The following is a 19,622-nucleotide window of genomic DNA, read 5'->3' as shown; positions in this document are numbered from 1 at the left end:
ATATATATATATATATATATATATATATATATATATATATATATATATATATATATATATATATATATATATATATTATACATTTTATTTGATTATTTTCTTATATTCATAAAAATTTCAATAGTATGTGTGATATAAATAGACTGGTCAGCTTAATAGACAGGATTGATAATTTGAATATTTGTCAATAATTTCCTATGCTTATCGGCGAAAGTTCTACAGCTAAGGATCAGCTAGTATACATGTATTCAATTTTTTTTTACATATTTTATGTGTAAAAATATATATATATTAAATCATTTCTATTCTTATATTCATCAAAATATAAATAGTATAAACGTCCTAAATCAGCTTAATAGACAGGATTGATGATTTGACTGTTGTCTTTGACAGTTAGTGGCTGGTTAATATCCATGTATTTATTTTCTATATGTAAAATATAAACATTAAATTATCTATTTATGCGGCAACAAATAAATAATGTAAAAGCAGTAAATCAGTGACTGTCAGCTTAATAGACAGGATTGAGGATTTGCCTATATTTAAATAACTTACTGGTCCTACCAGAGAAATGTTCGACATTTACTGCCCAGTTAATATTAATGTATTTATTTTCTATATGTAAAATGTAAACATCGAAATATCTAAATATTCGTCAACATGTAAATAATACAAAAGCGGTAAATCAGTGACTGCCAGCTTCGAAGACAGAATTGATAGTTTTGATTATTTAACTTTAATTTAACCGACTTACCAGTGAAACTTCGACAGTAAGTGACCAGTTAAGATTAACAAAAAGTTGCCCAATTATCAGGAAAATCCATACCGCCGTGGTGTCATAGGGTGCAAGATAAATTACAGCGTAGAAGAATGGCGTACCTAGTAGCAGACCGACACCGGTTACAAGGGCTTCTGATGCAATATATCGTGGTTTTAAGAGCCTTGCCAGATAAGCACCGGCTGGAACACCAATAAGACCACAAACCATGGATATGACTCCAAACAATAATGAAAACCTGGAAAATATAGCGCCGTGTTAGCCATCGACTACGTTAGACCAGAAATCAATGCTTAACGTTTGTGGAAACATTATGGCTCCTTCACAATACACCGAAGGACTTTTCATAAGGGCATAACTCTAGACTTTACATTAATTTAGGTTGTGTAAAGTTAACTTGACCTCTGCTTTGAATTTCATGTTACGCAAGTTTATGTTACGCTAAGGGAAAGAGCAGCAACAAACTTAAATTTCCGGGTAAACAATTAAAATAATTTTTTGAAAACTCTTTCTAGAAAGCCATAGATTTTTACGCTAGCCTAATGTAAAAGGTTACACTTAGCATAACGTAATCTAACCACTTAGCATAATAAATTACATACTTAGTGTGAAATCTGCATTGGATTTACATAATACCCCTTCAAGTGAAGCAAGTTCTATTGTTTGGTTCAATCCATTTTCTCCAAACGTATTTGCACCTGAAGAATTTTAGCTTTTCAATTTATACCAAAGTGCCTTTTGTCCTCCTTTCCTACTTGCAGAAATAGTTAGACATTAGGGCGTTTCGTATCAAAATTATTTTTGTCAAATCTGAATCTTGTAAACTAAATTTTTCTTTGCCATTAAATGCTTATGAGTAACCTTAACTATGCATCCCCGACTTTTTACAAACTTGAGTTCGATTCCTAAATTGATATACTGAAATAGACAATCTTTGATTCGAAAGTCTTAGTGGTATTTGTTATATAACTCACTAGCTTACAAGAGGATTTCGACTAAAGATGCTCACAAACTATTCTGCAACAAGTATAACCCAAAGCCTTTTATATTTTGGGTAAGGCTTGGGCAATTTATGCAGATCAAGTACAAGACCCCCGGGAAAGTTCAACCTTGTCAAATTTTTACTGAATTTTGACATTAGAATAAATTAATATAAAATCAATGAGATAGTTTTACGAAATTGAGTTCGATTCCTAAATTGGAATACTGAAATAGATAATCCTTGATTCTCTTGATTGTGAGTTTTTTTTTCTCTCTTCTTCTTTTCCCCCTCCTTTCATGTTATTTCTTTTTTGTTTTAGTTTCTTTTAAATTTTTATTTGTTACTCTGTAACTGATAATCTTTGATTTCTGTATTGATTTGTATTGCATTTTATGTGTTTGTCCTCGTGATACTCCACGCATTTTGCCTCTGTACAGTGTGGGTTAGAAATAAATAATAATAATAATAGTGCAGCTTTACAGGCATCTAAACTACGGTTTTAGCTTTGAATAAAAGAAAAGACAACCTAAAAAAATATATAAAATATAAAACATAAAATTTAAAAAAGACGCTGGACTTAAAAAATTTACAGATTCTAAAGTAGCAGTATTGTCACCTTATTCAAAGTCTCCAAATTAGACACTTGATATAAAATAGTTGAAATTTCTATGAAGGAATTAGATGACCTGGTAAAAGCCCACTAGGTGGTCCTTCTACATCTAAACCTACTAAAAGAAAAAAAAATTCTAATCAGTTTCAGAGACATTTGAAAAACTCTCCTAGGAGGTCCTTCCACATCTCAACTTGCTACAGGAAAAAGTTTTCTGAAAAAGTTTTAGAGACGCTAAAAAATTGCTTCTATATATGTGTAATCAACTATATGATTATATGCTGCTTTTCTTTGTAATAGTCATTGTTATGATTTCATCATAACGTTAAATTGTTTTAGCATTTATTATAATAATGTTGACTATTATCAAAGGGTTAAAAGTCATTAAAAGAAATTGAACAACTTGAAAATAGTACATTTCCACTTATTACAAGAAAAATATACTTATTAATTTTTGGAGTCTTTAGAATGCTTTAAAGAGGGTATAATATTGCTTTAATGAATAAGACCATTAACTATGTAATAGATGGTCAACTATACTGATTGCTCCGGCAATATAAATCACAAAGTCTTATAAAAATTCTTTAGAAGAATTTTGATTTAGAAACTGGACTTAACCGAAGCAGTGTTATTCTCGTACATAGCACTAATCACTTTAATGTACTTGTCTGGTATACCATACAAGGATAAAAACTTTGCTAAAGCTCTTCTATCAACAAAATCGAACGCTTGCTCATAATCTACAAAATTGAGGACTAAAGGGGTTTGATAACTCAGGCACTTCTCAACTATTAGCCTAAGAGTAAAAATTTGGTTGACACATCCTCTACCTTTTCTAAAACCGCACTGCTCATCTCTTAAAACTTTGTCTACGGCATCTCGCAGTCTAAAAATTATCATATTACTAAGTAATGTGCTACCTACAGAGACCAGACTAATGCCTCGATAATTACCACACTCACTCTTATCACCTTTTTTATACAGTGATTTAATTAAGGTTTTCCTAAAATCGTTAGGGACTTCCCCCTTTTCAAAAATAATATTCTTAATCTTCAATAACTGATTTCTAACCACAGAGCCATCATATTTAAGAAACTCATTTACCACCCTATCAGCACCTGGAGCATTATTATTCTTTAATACTTTTAGTACTGTTGCTAATTCCTCATCACAAAACACATCTTCCTTCACATCCAAGGTATCACAAACTCTTTCATTTTCCACTATATTTTTTCCTGCAACTCTATCTCGGTTAAGCAAGTTCTCAAAATGTTCGGCCCATCTCTCTTTAGTTTTTTCCTTATCACTAATTGCGACCCCATTCCTATCTTTAACTGGGAAAAGTCTGGATTGACTACTCCCTCTCAATTTGTTAACGTTCCTGTACAAAATTTTACTATTATGCCATCTAGCTGCATCTTCCAGATCCTCGTCAATTTTATTCATGATTAGAAATAGAGCGTACTTACTTTCCAATTGATGTGTTTAAATCACCAGTCTGTACAACTTCGCCAAGAGCAAGAAATTTTGGACCCCACCAGGCAACGGCACCGGCAAAGAAAGCTATACCTGCTGCACACAGGGTTATGAGGATGTAAGTCAAACTAAAAGCATAAAACGAATTATACTGAAGATATGTTAGCCACTCATCATTTTGTTTGTTTACTTTGTAATATTATTTAGTCATATTTAAGTTAGTTAATAGCTTTAAATGAAAGGGAATACATTTGATAAAGGTTTTTTTTTGTCACAGCTATAGCTTTTGGGATTAAACCTGAAACCCATGCTCTTATTAGAGGAACTCTAGACTCAATGGAGCCTGAGTGAATGATATTACAGTTTCAACGATTTTGACTGACTTCAAAACAAATTTCTTAAGCTGGGTAATTTTCATATTTCCGTAAATGTAGTCATCCAAAAAATAAGAAAACAATCACAAAAAATCACTGGAAAAAAGAAACGAACTTCTACAGATGAAAATACAATATTGCCAACTCTGACTTTAGATTGTTTTCTTATTCTTTTATTAAATAAAAAAAACAAGTTTTTTTAACTGAAAGTAAGGAACGACGTTAAAACTTAAAACGAACAGAAATTATTCCGTATATGAAGGGGCTGTCCCCTCCTCAACGCCTCGCTCTTTACGCTAAAGTTTTTTTATTGTTTAAAAAAAATAGAGTTGTGAGAAAGTCAAACATCAGCGTAAAGAGCGAGGCATTTAGAAGGGGACAGCCCCCTTCATATACGGAATAATTTCTGTTCGTTTTAAGTTTTAACGTCGTTCCTTACTTTCAGTTAAAAAAACTTGTTTTTTTTATTTAATTTTTGAACGTTTTTGAATTAATGCAGGTTTTGATTCTGGCTCACCGTACATGAATAATTAAAACAAAATTTGCGTATTATATTTGGTTAAATGGATTTCTCGAAACTTGTTTAATTTTATTTACGAACGTTTTTATTAGTAATAAATATACGTAACTTAGAATTAACTTACGTAACGAACTTCTATATTCATAAATTTTTAACACGTATATTAGAGGGTTCGCCCCCTAGTCAATACCCTGCTCTTTAAACTATGTTCGAATTTTTTCCAGTTCTTTAAAAATTACCTCTTAATCACAATCAGTTGATCAGTTGAAAAACTTGTTTTTTTTTATTTAATTCCTGATCTTTTTCTTTAATAATGCTGGGAAATCCGGCGCCCCCTTCATAGCAATGTCCCTTCCCCCATGAAAACTTCCTTCATGGAAAGATCCTTCCATATAGCCCCCGACCCTCTCCTTCCCCCACCTACCAGAAAAAATCTCCTCTGAAAAAGTCTGTATACTTCCCAATAACCAATACTATATGTTAACATTGAGCAAAGTTTATAACTTTCAGCCCTCCCCCTGAGGACTTTGGGGGATCAAGTCATCCTAAAAGACATTTTATCATATTTTCGACCATGCTGAACAAAATGGCTATCTCAAATTTTTGATCAGATGACTTTGGGGAAAACATGAGCGTGGGAGGGGGCCTAGTTGGCCTCCATTTTTTTTGGTCACTTAAAAAGAACACTAGAAATTTTCCTTCCCGTTCCTATGAGCCATCCCAAGATATTCTAGGACTACTGGGTTGATATGATCACCCCTGGGGAAAAAAAAAACAAACAAAAAAACAAACAAACAAATAAACACGCATCCGTGATCTTTCTTCTGGCAAAAAATGTAAAATTCCACATTTTTGTAGATAGGAGCTTGAAACCTCTACAGTAGGGTTCTCTGATACGCTGAATATGATGGTGTGATTTTCATTAAGGTTCTATAACTTTTAGGGGTCTTTCCCCCTTTTTTCGAAAATCAGCCAAATTTTCTCAGGCACGTAACTTTTGATGGGTTAGATTAAACTTAATGAAACTTATATATTTGAAATCAGAATTAAAATCTGATTCTTTTGATGTATCTATTGGTATCAAAATCCCGTTTTTTAGAGTTTCGGTTACCATTGAGCCGGGTCGCTCCTTACTTACAGTTCGTTACCACGAACTGTTTGATACGCTTTTTGGAACGAGCTAAGCCCGTATTTTGGCAATGTATTGTTGGTGCAGGTATGGTTGCTTCATGTTGGACAGAATCAAAGGGGAGTAACAGTAATACAAAGCTTTTTGATCAATGACACAGAAAAAACATTCTTTCATTGGATAGTTATTATGACAAAGGCCCTCACAATCCAGAGAAGGTCCGTATTTCCACAAATTAAGATTTAATTGGATGTTGTGTCAAATTTGAGATACCAAATATTTTACTGAGTCAGTTTTAACGAATCTACTTAAAATAAAAAAGCAGTCAAAGTACCGAGAACCATTAAGATGAATTGTTATGGTAGAGTGGAAACTCATAGAGCCACAAATGTGTTAAAATCAGAAAATTCAGAATTCAAATTCAAATGAAAAATATCTCCGTATGAAGTTATGTAGTTTTTGTTGCCAGCAGGCACCAAACTTAAAGAAGGAAGATGAAGGGAAAAATCCACAAAACGTAAGCTAATAACATATGGCGCCTAGTTTTCCTTTGAAACTGTAGTTTTCTTCGAGAACCAAAAGATTGTTAATGTTTGAATTTTACGGACCAAAAGCACTGCTAAATTTAAATAATTAGTTTGCTTATCTATATTCACGGTTTAACTTTGCAACTCTAACAAAAATATGATCCCGAATGAGGAACTTTATGATTTTGAAACAACCAAAGAACAAGTTTAGAAAATCGCAGCTTTCAGGCATGAAAATATTTACGATGGATCAAGGAGGCTAAAAATGTTCTGAGGTGGATATGCTTGGGACTTTAAATGCTGATTAGGAAATCGAAATCATGGAAGATAAGTTTACTTAGAGGGAGACATTCATATATTTTATTTTAAAATTGTTACCCGAGTTCTCTTCTTAGGTAAAACTATAGCTATTATTGCAAATTTTTGTTTACTGCAACTCAATACATTTGCTCATTTACATTTGAGCCCACGTAATGAACTTGATTTAAAATGCATGGACGTGAATTCAATATACTTGACCTGTTATAAGCTAGACAGACAAAGCTATGTTAACCCTGGATTTTCTAGGCGGGCTATTCGCCTGGTCTTAACGGCAGAAAAAACGAGTTGTGAACATACATCTGGCTAGTGACAATTACCCTAAATATCGACTGAAAGAAGATGATATTTAAAATTAGGCCACGCTTCAATTGTCCTGGTCTACATGTCTTACTGAGCTTGCACTATTAACTGGATCCCACTTCTGATTTTGCAATGTTTCCAAAAAACAGTGTCCGTTTTATGGACCTATCTGCTTATAAAAAGAATAAAACAGTAAAATTTGTAGGTTTTTTGGGAGCAACGAGTGTAACAATTTGAATTTGGCACTAAAAACCATAGCCAAGAATACTATTCCAGCAGCGTGGATTTGGTTTCCGAGTTTAGCCACTTTTCGTCCTCTTAGAAAATATGGCTGGCAGCTCTCTACTAAACAAAAATAACAGATAAAAAGCAAAGCGGGCATCACTGCCTCGCAAATGATGCCCTTATAATGTTTTGTTGAATTTTTTTGTTGAGTCTCCTGAAATATTTCAACACATTTTGCTTGTTCATGTGTCATTTGGCGCATTAGCTCAAAAGGGGATACGTGAGCTAGCGTTGATAAATGAAATTTCAAATGCTTTAATCGAACAGTTTGTGGTAAGGAACTGTAAGTAGGGAGCGACCCGGATAAATACTAACCGAAACTATAAGAAACGGAATTTTGATACCAATAGATCTATCAAAAGATTTGGCTTAATATTCAGATTTCAAATATATAAATTTCAGTAAGTCTAGTCTTGCGCATTAAAGGCTACGATCCTGAGAAAATTTGTCTGATTTTAGAAAAAGGGTAATTTTTTACCAGAAAAAAGATCACGGGTGCGTGTTTATTTGTTTTTATTTTTTCCAGGGGTGATCGTATCAACCCAGTAGTCGTAGACTTTCGTGAGAGAGCTCATTTGAATGGAAATTAAAAGTTTTAGTGCCCTTTATAAGTTACCAAAAAGATTGGAGACAACTAGGCCCCTTCCCCTAACCCGTTTTTCCCAAAATTGTCCGATCGAAATTTTGAGACTGCCATTTCGTTTATCATAATTGAAAGATCCAATAGCTATGCCTTTGGATGCAACAAGACTCCCCAACAGACCCAGGAGAAAGGTTTTTCAGTTATAAAATTTCCCCAATGTTCACGCATAGTATTAGTTATTGGGAAGTATGTATACATTTTCGTATGGGGGGGGGACAAATTTTCTTCTTGGGGTTTTTCCAGGAGGGAATATTCCATGGGGAGGGAAGTTTCCAGGGGTTGAACTTGTCAGGGGAAACTATGCACTTGGGTGTCCAGTTTGAATTCTGTCCCAATTCTTTAAGAACGACTCCTGAAACACAAGGGTCGTATAATTAGAACAATCAGAAGCTATAGAAAAGGAATAAAAAACTTTAGTTTAAAGAATGAGGTGTTGAGGAGGGGGCAGTATCCTTCATATACGCAACAATTTCTTTTCGTTTTAAGTTTTAATATTGCTCCTTATTTTCAGTTGAAAAAATTGGACTTTTTTTTATTTAAAAAAACCTAAAAGCTACAAACTAGCACATCAGTAAAAAAAAAAAAAAAAAAAAAAAAGAAAAACCCACTTACTTTCTGGACAAATGTTTCAGATCTTCTTTATACGAAGTAGTTTTCAGACGACTCCCTTCTGCAATACCCCTTGGTGGGTCTAAGATAACAAAAGCAAATAAGGCAGCCTCAATCCATCCAAGGAAGGGTGTTACACGAAGACCCCACTCCCAAGATGCACCAAACTGGAGGGGTAAAGCTCCAGCAACATACCCCAGGCCACTAGAAAAGACATAGTTATGCAAACTTAAGAAAAAATATGAAGACGCTAAAATTAAAAAAAAAATTAAAATAAAATCCATGCTAAAAAATACACTTATCTATGGAATTATATTACTGTTTTTAATTTAATTTTAATTTAGTTTTTAATTGTTTAATTGTTTAATCACTTGGTTTTCAAGTTTAGTGACAATTTCTTCGTTACTGAAGTTAAATCATCTGCTTGCTCTAATCTTCTCGTTCGAAGTAGAACAAAAGTGAACTCAAAAGTTTTCAAAACGAAAAACAGTTTGTGCTGAAGAGAAACGCTTGGACATCTCCAACATGCTGGAGTTATTACAAATTATCAAGTAATTTTTTTTCCTTTTATTTAAATCACACATACTCTAAGGCAAATTAATCTTTCAATGGCAGCTCCATACTAATAAATATAACATATTCGAAATAAAAAAGATTAATAAAAGATTAAATAAAAACGATTTTATTTGTCATCTTTTTTTTTCTTTTTTATTATTATTACGGCATGAATATTACTATTTCATAGGAATAAATCACTCGATTATTGAATTCTAGTGAACTTGAAAACTATGAAAAAGCTGTTTTTGCATAAAAAAGGTTTTCAGAATAAATTAAATCAAGAGACGATATTACTTAGGACTTAACTCACTACTTTTTATGTATTTTAAAAGTTTCGTAATCCTGTTTTTTTTTTTAAATAAAAGAAATCATTCTGAAATCATTGCTGATTTCTTCGGGAAAAAAATTCTTTAAGCAGGTTTAGATACTAAGAAAAAGTCTAAAATAGATCTGACATGAATAGACCTGAATTAAATTAACAGTGACCTTTTTAAACAACTTACAGGCGGAAGTTTGTCAAAAAAGCCATGTTTCTGTAGAAACTTTCAATATATTCTTCTTTCTAAGAAAAATATTTACAGCGAATTTCAAATGTAAGATCCAGTAGATGGACAAAACTGATCTCAGCTTTCGAATGATATAAAGACTGTCTTTTTACGCTGAAAAATTAAGACCGTATGCCGGCTAAAAATATCACACCAAAAACCTGCAGGAGGGAACATAAAGCTTAAAAAAAAGCATTAACACTTATAAGAATTGTGGTATTATGGAAGAATTTTGGACACAAATACTACATAGGCAGCGCAATAGCGCCACCTAAGTAAAGAGCGACGTAGGCATAATGTACTTTTTTTCTTCAAGGCACTTTGTATAGAAAAAAAGTCGTAGAAACTTCGGGATGGGCTCATTCGATTGGAAATTGAAAGTTCTAGCGCTCTTTGTAAGAGTCAAAAGTGATTAGAGGGTGACTATCCCCCTCTCACACGCATTAACTCTCCAAACAGAACGAGCACATTGAAATTAAGAGGAGTATTGAGCTAAATTAAAACACATTATGTGTCTACAAGTTGTCAAAAGGGCGTAATTCAGGAATGACTAAGGGTATTAAGTTGGAACTTTCAGAGAATGATGAAGGAGATGATCAATTGACCACGGAGGCAGTATTTGCACACTACTACTACTAATACTGATATCCCTACTGCCACTACTATTACTGCTACTAATACCACTGCCACTGCTTCTGTAGCGACTACTCCTGAGGCGTAGGATATTGAGGTGAAAATTTCAAGAAATGTTAGAAGAAATTTAAACTAAATCAAAACATTCTATATGCGCCCAGACTGTTAAAAGGACGCATCAGCAATATCTTAGGAAATGCTTACCGTATCAAGCTGAAACTTCAAGGCACGATGAGGGGGATGTTCAACTAGCTAAAAGGCAATATGTATATACTACTACTGCCACTAATGCTACTACTACTAATGTTGCTACTACTTCTACTAATACAACGTTACAATTACAACTGCTACTACTACTACTAATATGATACTAGTACTACTCAGGCTAAGGGCACGAAGATGATTATTCAAGAGAATAATGAGGGGATATCTGAATTAAATCAGAACAAAGTATGTGCATACAGGTTGTCATAAGGGCTTTTTACAGAAATGGAGTAGGGCATCAAGTCGGAATTTTCAGGGGATGCTTTGGAGGAAGACCAATTGACGGAAAGGTAATATCTGCATGCTACTAGTAACACTACTGCCATTAATACTATCACTACTACTGCTACTGCTACTAATGGTAAGGCTAAGAGTATTAAGATGAAAATTTTAGGAAGGGTCGAGGGGGAGTCAAACTAAATTAAAACACACTATGCTCATACAGACTATCAAAAGGGCGTATCGACAATATCATAGCAACAGCTTATAGTATTAGGCTGAAACTTCCCGGACTTGATGAGAAAGATGTTCAACTGACCAAAAGGCAACATACTACTCTCACTACTAATAGTAGATCTACTACTGCTAATACTGCTACTAGTAGTTGTACCCTTACTGCTATTACTGTCACTGCTGCTATAGTTAAGGCTAAGGGCGCCAGAGTGAAAATTTCAGAGAATATTGAGGGTTGAAGTTGAACTGAGTCAAAGCACACTACGTGCATGCAGGTTGTCAATAGGACGTATCAGGCCCAGGAACTGTTAACGGAAATAGGTTGAATCTTATCAAAACACTAATCAAACTAAATCAAAACACACTATGAGCATACAGATTGTCAAAAGGTCGCACCAGCAATTTCTTAGGAACGGCTTAGAATCTAACGTAATAACCTAAACCCTAGATTATTGAGTTGAAACTTTTTGGGTATGTTAGGTTTCATTTTGATCTAGGTTAAAAGTTACTATGTGCATACTACTGCTACTTCTACTATGAATGCTGCAACTAGTGAGGCTAATGGTATTAGGGTGAAATTTTTAGGGAACGTGTAGGGGGATTTTCAACTAGATCAAAACAAATAATATGCATACAGGTTTTTAAAAAGGCATAAAACAATATCTTAGGAACAGTTTAGGGTATTCAGTTGAAGCTTTCAGGACATGTTGAAAGGGACGTTGAACTAGCCATAAGACACTATATGCATGTTACAGATAGTTACTATTACGGATGCTATGACTACTACTTCCACTGAGGATAAGGTGAAAAGGTGAAACTTTCAAAGAATACTTAGAGGATTTTGAATTACTAATAGTAGAGCTACTACTGTTAATACTGCTACTAGTAGTTGTACTCTTACTGCTATTACTGTCAATGCTGCTATAGCTAAGGCTAAGGGCGCAAGAGTGAGAATTTCAGAGAATATTGAGGGTTGAAGTTAAACTGAGTCAAAGCACACTATGTGCATGCAGGTTGTCAATAGGACGTATCAGGCCCAGGAACTGTTAACGGAAAAAGGTTGAATCTTTCATCGTGTGTTGAGGGGGATGTTTAAAAATCAAAAGGTGCTACGTGCATACGGCTACTGATGCTATTAGTACTGCTACTAAAGCTATTGCTACTACTAAGGCTAAGGCTGTTAAGGTGAAACTTTCTAGGAATGTTTATCGGGATATTGAACTAAATCAAAACACACTATGAGCATACAGATGGTCAAAAGGGTACACCAGCAATATCTTAGGAACGGCTTAGAATCTAACTTAATAACCTAAACCTTAGATTATTGAGTTGAAACTTTTAGGGTATGTTAGGCTTGATTTTGATCTAGGTTAAAAGTTACTATGTGCATACTACTGCTACTTCTACTATGAATACTGCAACTAGTGAGGCTAATGCTATTTTACTTTTTCAGATCTATTTTAGACTAGATCTATTTTAGTTCATCGACAGTCACAATCAATACCCGTCAGAACGTCGACCGTCATAACATCGACATGTCATAACATCAAATTTTTTTCATAACGAAAATCCGTCAGAACCACTAACCGTCAGAATGTCAACAGTCATAACATCGACAAATAATAATATCTAAAAAAAATTTCATAACGATAATCCGTCAGAACCACTAACCGTCAGAACTTCGACAGTCATAACATCGACACGTCATAACATCTAAAATTTTTAAACTTTAGTTTATTGGGGTTTAGGGGGGAAAAAGTACATAGTTTAGGTAAGGTTACGTATTTGATATATGCTATACTTTACCCCCACCCCCCGTGATGTGCAAATATATAGCCAAAATTTGTTTCTAAACTATTATATGTTTATTACTATTATATAAACTTTTTTTCATAACGAAAATCCGTCAGAACCACTAACCGTCAGAACGTCGACAGTCATAACATCTACACGTCCTAACATCTAAAAAATTTTTCATAGCGAAAATCCATCAGAACCACTAACCGTCAGTACGTCGACAGTCATAACATCGACACGTCATAACATCTAAATGTTTTTCCAGAAATTTGAACTATGTTGAGGAAAATTGCTATCTCAAAATTTTGATTGGACGTGTTTGGGGAACTGATGGGCGTGAGAGGGGGGTTTGTTGCCCTCCAATCACATCCGACTATTAAAAAGGGCACTAGCTCCTTCAATTTTCAATCACACGAAGTCATTCAGTTGAAGTTTCTACTACCACGTTTCCTATAAAAACCTTATATGCCTCAGAGCATAACTTAAAACCCTTGCCCTGAGGTCTCTGGGGGGGGGGGGGTTTCATCCTCAAAGACATAATTTCCGACCTTTCAAAAACGTTGAACAAAATAACTGTATCAAAATTTTGATTAAATGTGTTTGGGGAAATGGTGGGCGTTAGAGGGGGGTTACTAGCTCTCCAATCACTTTCGACTATTAAAAAGGGAAGTGACCGGTTCAATTTCCAATCGAATGATTCATTTTTGAAGTTTCTACGACAACGCTTTCTATAAAAAAAAACTTATATGCCCCCAGGGCATAACTTAGAACCCTTGTCCTGAGGGCTGTGGGGGGAGTGTCACCCCCAAACTTCAACTGAACTGAATGAAAAAATACAGTACCAAATAAAAAAATTGAATTCCTATTCAGTTACCCTTTCACAGTTACATGGAAAGGGTCTTCAAATTTTAGTTGTGCTTTGTTTCAAGGTTTGAATTTTTTTATAGTATCCTTAGATTTTTAATAATAATTGTTATGTTATTATCTTGCACTGAGGACGGTCAAGCGGAGGTCTTGACCGAAATATTTGCATTTTAGTCCATATTTTTCACTGGCTTGTATAATCCTCGTTTTTCTGTACAATAAATATTACAACGGTACCAGTTTTATACCTCCAAGCTTTTCTACTTGATAAATGGCACCAAAAGTGACGTTTTTGGTGCCATATGGCATTTAAAGATGTAGAATTGTTAAAAAGCATGTAGCTATGAGCAATAGCTTTTAAATGAGCCATTAAACATCTCTCTAGGATGTTCTGGTAGCCCACTAGCTCTAGCTTTACCGATTGAGACATGACGCCAAAAGAGCCACTTTTGGTGCCATTTGGCACTTGAAGATGGTGTAATTTCTTATAAACATGTAGATATGAGCAATAGATTTGATATGAGCTACTAAAAACCTGTCTACCTGGGTCTGGTAGCACGCTTTCCCTAGCACTTGAGAAATGGCAAAAAAGTGTCATTTGTAGTACCATGTCGTGGTTGCAGATGCTGGAAATTACAAAAAGCATGCACATATGAGCAATAGCTTAAAATGAGTCCTTAAACATCTTTATACGATAATGTGGCAGCCTTCTAGCCCTGCTAATGTTGCAGTAGCCTGCTGGTGAAAAAGCACTAGATATGAGTAATAGCATTTAAATGTGCCATTAAATATCTCTAAACGAAATTCTGATAGCCCACTAGCCACAGCTTTTCCACTTGAGACATGTCATCAAAAGTGCCTCCTTTAGGGCAAGGTAGCACTTAAAGATGCAGGAATTTATACAAAGCACGTAGATATGATCAATAGTTGTTATATGAGCCGTTAAATATCTCTCTACGATGTTCTGGTAGCCATCTAGCCCCACGACGTGAGAAACGGCAACAAAACTTCCATTTTTAGTACCATTTGCCCCTTGAAGATGGTGGAATTTATGAAAAGCACGTAGATAGAAGTAATAGCTTTTAAATGGGCCATTAAATATCTCTCTATGATGTTTTAGTTACCCGCTAGCCCTGGTAAAAACAAAAGTAGACACATCAGCGCTCCCAATACAAAAAAAAAGTTATTTTCCTTCTTGTTCAAGGTGGAGGACAGTAATTCTTGTACATAAAGTTTTGATCCTGCTCAGTCTGATGGTACACTTATCATTCAGATCTTGCGTCATTTCTTAGAAAATTTCAGGCTTTTTTCGAAATTACCATTAGTTTGTTTCCGCAATAAACTTTTACTTTTAAGACTAACCATAATAATAGCTACCATTGGTGAATCAGTGTCAAATGGCAATTTTTCCTCATTAGGCTGTTTTTTTTTTCAAAACTTATTTTTCAGCTTTTGATGAATATGGGCTTTTCTTTACTCTTTACTAGGTTGCAGCTACTGCTGCAACTATAATGTTAACTTTCGATGGCCCATGATTGCCTAGTATGGTAATACCGCTTTCAGATTAACCATTTTCTAGAAAAATTAAACGGAAAACTTGAAGCAGTAAAAGCAATCAAGATGTGCAGTTTTTTCGAAATGCGCATGTACAAGTTTATTAGTTATCCTTATCAAAGCTGCTTTAATTTTCTGAACCAAAACCTTTAAAAAAAAAAAAAAATTAGGCCTGTATCATTTAGACAATTTACCATTTTTCTGTTAAAAAGCACTAAAAAGCTATTTTTATTATTTGCTTATTGTCTGCTTTTCGGCTCTTCTTTTTAGAAAAGCAGTCCATACTACCATTTTCCTTTCTCTTTTTTTTAAATATGGGACTAAATTGGGAGAGGGGCAAGCTAAAAGATGCTATCTATAATTTTCAGTTAGAGAATTTTAGCTATTAGTCATAATAACTAGTAGGATATTAGTTTCCTACATAACTGTTTATCCCACTTGCAATTAAAAGATTAAATAGGGAGGAATTTTGTATACTGTCAAATTCAAAAATCGGAAGTCACAAATGACTTTGTTTTTCGGGCAAGAGAAGGAGGTGGGTAATTATTAAAAAAAAAGTCTAATAATCTGATTAAGAAGTTCAATATAATCAACAATTTGGAGTTTTAGGGTTTTATAGCCCAAAACTCCCCTTCTTCTTGTTCGTCCCTAAACTCTTCACTGCCCCGGGGTAAGGGCTTCAAGCAATGCAAGTTCACATTGTTAACATATAAGGTTTTCATTAAGGGGTGGTCGTATAAACTTGGAGGAGCCCCATTCAATTTCAAATCAAAAGTTCTAGTTCTCTTTTTACGAGTCTAAGTGATCGAAGGGCAACCAGCCCCCACACCCTTTTCTGTAAATTTCTTCTTATCATAATTTTATGATAGGAATTTTGTTCAAAATAGTCCCAAAGTCTAATAAATATGCCCCCGGGGTTGATCAAACCCCCCACCTTCCCCGCGACAAGAGTTGTAAGTTATGCAAGTTGCACATTGTTAACATATAAGGTTTTTATGGAAGGATATACCACGAGCTTTGGAGGGTTTCTCATTCGATTGAATATCGGGGAAAAGCTTTGATATAATTTATGTTCGTTTTGTATTGATATAGTCTTTTTCACGGAAAAAGAAATAATATTTCAAATCTTGTAGGTTCTTTTTCATTAGAACCCATAGTTTGGCTTGCTATTTGTGTGATGGAGAGCATGCAATAAGTATACACACAGTGCCTTTTGACTTAGTTTTGAAAGATAATGGGCAAATTACATAACTGTTGGGGGTTGACATACCCAATATGCCAAGAGACACAGTTAGCGGACAGTTCAACTAGGTTGAACAAAATGGATATCTAAAATTTTTGATTGGATATGCTCGGAAAATTAATGTGCTCGGGAAGAGGACTGCTTGCCCTCCAATCACTTTTGACTCTTAAAAGGGCACTAGAACTTTAATTTCCAATTAGATTGGCTCCTTTAACAGTTTCTATGATATTGCTTTCTATGATAGCACTGCGCTGCCTCTGATACTGCTGGTATGCCCTATTGAAAACCTCCATGCATAACGTTTTTTGTTTAATTGAAACTCCTTCTAAACATTCCCTGAAAGTTTCAACTTAATGCCTTAAGTAAATACCATTTACTTTGTACCAGTGTCCTCTCGCCTAATGCTCGATCACAACTTAATTCTTACTATTCTCAGATTGTTGCCTGCCTTAAACAAGGCCATAGCTGTCCCTGTTTCACGTATTCGTTCGAAAACTAGAAGTTCTTTATGGAACGAGGAACTTCAGTTAAAAATTTTTAAAAATCTGACAAAAATGTGGCTTCGGATATGGAATGCGTGTGGCCGCCCCACTTCGGGTCATGTATTTAATATTAAAAAAAAAAACAAATCTGAATTCAAATCTTACTTGCGAAGCGTCCGATATAAGGGTAAGGAATTTCCGAAAAGTTCTCGGCAATGGAGTGAAGTGTTGAATTCTAGTAAGCTAAACCCGACTGTTTCGTCCAGTTTAATTCCTGATGATTCATGGGTTAGTCATTACTCGACAATTTTCAGTACAGTAAATTATGCAGTCTAGATTGCTTGATTCAGTTATTCCGCGTAAACTACGCCAGAAAGATATTATCCCTATTAGTGCTGAGTCTGTTGTGAAAAGCATTAAAAAACTAAAATCTAAGTCTGTTGATTTGGATGGAATTTTTGTTGAACATTTAAGAATCGATTCTCCCGAGTTGATTAGCCATCTTCAACTACTTTTTCAGATGTGTGTTAGTAGCTCACTAATGCCTGATTTTTTCCTATGTGGGACTGTTGCCTCTGTTCTGAAGCGAGGGAAGGATCCGCTTAATCACTGTAGCGTGTAATTTAATCAAACTATTTGAATATGTACTGCTCCCATTTATTCAAGATAAGGTGGATTATGACGCAAATCAGTTCGGTTTTAATTCACATATAGGATGCCAGCATGCCCACCGTATACTTACAAAGTTGTTACAAGAAGCACATCGTTTAAAAACAGAGGTTCACTTTTGTGCGTTAGACCTATCTAAAGCTTTCGATACTGTTTGTCACTCTCAGGCATAGTTTTCTCTGGCACGTTTGGGTGTGAATAGTTCAATTATCTGTGTACTTCGGTTTTGGTACCAGTATTCATTTATTCAGTTGAGGCAGGGTTCCTGGGTCCTTGCCGAAATCTCAGTTAGATCTGGGGTCCGTCAGGGTAGTGTGCTTTCACCTCATATTTTTAAAGCTTGTTTATTGAGTGTTCTTAATATGATACCGCTTTCTTACTCTTCAGGGTTGTCAAACGCCTCCTATATTGCATATGCGGATGATCTTCTGCTTGTTAGCAGGTCAAAGTTTACATTAATGAAGTCTGTGCTACTTGTATCGCGGCTGTATGGGGAAATCGGATTAAGCCTCAACAGTGATAAATGCGAATATTTAGTGTTTAATTCAAAATCTTCAGCAACGCCGCTTGATTGCGGCGTATTTTCTGTAAAAAGTGTTGAATCTTTCCGATGGCTTGGGATCAATATTTGCAAATTGCTTACTTTATTTCGTTTCCGGGCATTGAGTGATATTAAAGATAAGCTGAAACTGGGGTACGCCAAAATTGTCCCCAACAGGGGAAGATATAACAGAAAAGCATTGCCTAACTTGTACTCGGATTTTTATGACCACGAAGTTTGCTCCCAGCTGGCCATCACATCCTGTTTCAGCCAGCGGATATTAGCAATATTAGAAATATGTATTTTAGATATTGAAAGTTTTTATTGTATCTACCTCGCAGATACAGTAATAGAAAGATGATGCAAATTTTCGACGCTCCGGCTATTGTAAATTGTTTTGTCAGACAAAGTAGCCGTCTTCAAGAGAAAATTTTTGCTACTTTGGGTTTTAACCACCCAATTATCCGGGTAGCCACAGCGCATTGTTTTTAATAGTTTTTTTTTTTTTTTTTGTTAAATTTATCTTTGTGTTTTTTTTTGTTTTTTTTTTGTTTGTTTATTTATTTTTTTTTCTCTTTTATTTTGTTACTCCACTTAATTTTCTGTATAGTGGGTCAAAAATAAATTATTATTATTATTAGCGTCATTAGTTACAGCAATTGTAGTCGTAGTATATACGAGTATATCATGCGCATAGTACCTTTTTATCTGGTTCAAATTTCACCACAACTTACCCTGAAAGGTGTAACTTAATTAAGTAAGCCGTTCTTGAGATATTGCTGTGTCATTCTTTTGACAATCTACATCCTCATGATTTAGTTCAACATCTACCAAAATATTCCTTCAACACTTCGACTTAATGTCCTTAGCATGTATAGTAGCCATATTTGTAGTAGAAATAGTAGAATTAGAAGCAGCAAGCATATAACACCTTTGGTTTTTTGAAACATCCCCCCCAACACGCTGAAAGTTTCAAGTTAATACCATAAACAGTTCCTGTAGTATTGCTGATAGGTCCTCTAGACAATCTGAATGCACATACTGTGTTTCGATTTACTTCAATACTGCTTCAATATTCACCAAATTTTTCACCTTAATACCCTTAGCTTTCTTAGCAGTAGTAGTAGTACCAGTAGTAATAGCAGTATCAGTTGTAGTAGGCCTAGTAGTAGAATTAATAGCAGTAGCTTTAGCAGCAGTAGTAGTAGCAAGAGTAGAAGCAGTAGCATTAGGATACAAATTCTGTCTTTTTGTTAGTTCAACATCCCTCCCCCCCCCCCCCATAACAAGCCATGTAAGTTTCAACTTCACACCAAACCATTCCTAAGATATTGCTTATACACGCTTTTGACAACCTCCACACAGACGGAGTGTTGTGATTCAGTTCAGCTTCTCCTTTAAATATTCCTTGAAAATTTCATTTTCATACCCTTAGGCATGATTGTAATAGTAGTCACAGTAGAAG

At 34.8% G+C, this 19,622-nt stretch overlaps 2 protein-coding genes across 2 annotated transcripts in view; one reads left to right on the top strand and one right to left on the bottom strand.

Moving 5' to 3' along the window:
* Positions 1–19,622, top strand: part of LOC148945912 (transmembrane protein 120 homolog) — a 545,739-nt gene that overhangs the window by 394,393 nt on the left and 131,724 nt on the right. The gene's annotated exons all lie outside the window — the stretch shown is intronic.
* Positions 1–19,622, bottom strand: part of LOC148945914 (protein spinster-like) — a 35,714-nt gene that overhangs the window by 10,928 nt on the left and 5,164 nt on the right. The window contains exons 3-5 of the mRNA XM_089098185.1: positions 8,558–8,758; positions 3,840–3,974; positions 755–1,016 (exon numbers count right to left, since the gene is read on the bottom strand). Coding sequence (XP_088954311.1) covers positions 755–1,016; positions 3,840–3,974; positions 8,558–8,758 — 598 coding nt within the window. The remainder of the gene's footprint in view (positions 1–754; positions 1,017–3,839; positions 3,975–8,557; positions 8,759–19,622) is intronic.

This window comes from Artemia sp. Qi Xiang Cuo, chromosome 12 (genome assembly GCF_049724085.1).
Source record: "Artemia sp. Qi Xiang Cuo chromosome 12, ASM4972408v1, whole genome shotgun sequence".
Taxonomy (NCBI): Eukaryota; Metazoa; Arthropoda; class Branchiopoda; order Anostraca; family Artemiidae; genus Artemia; species Artemia sp. Qi Xiang Cuo.
This window is presented reverse-complemented; position numbering and strand designations above follow the sequence as displayed.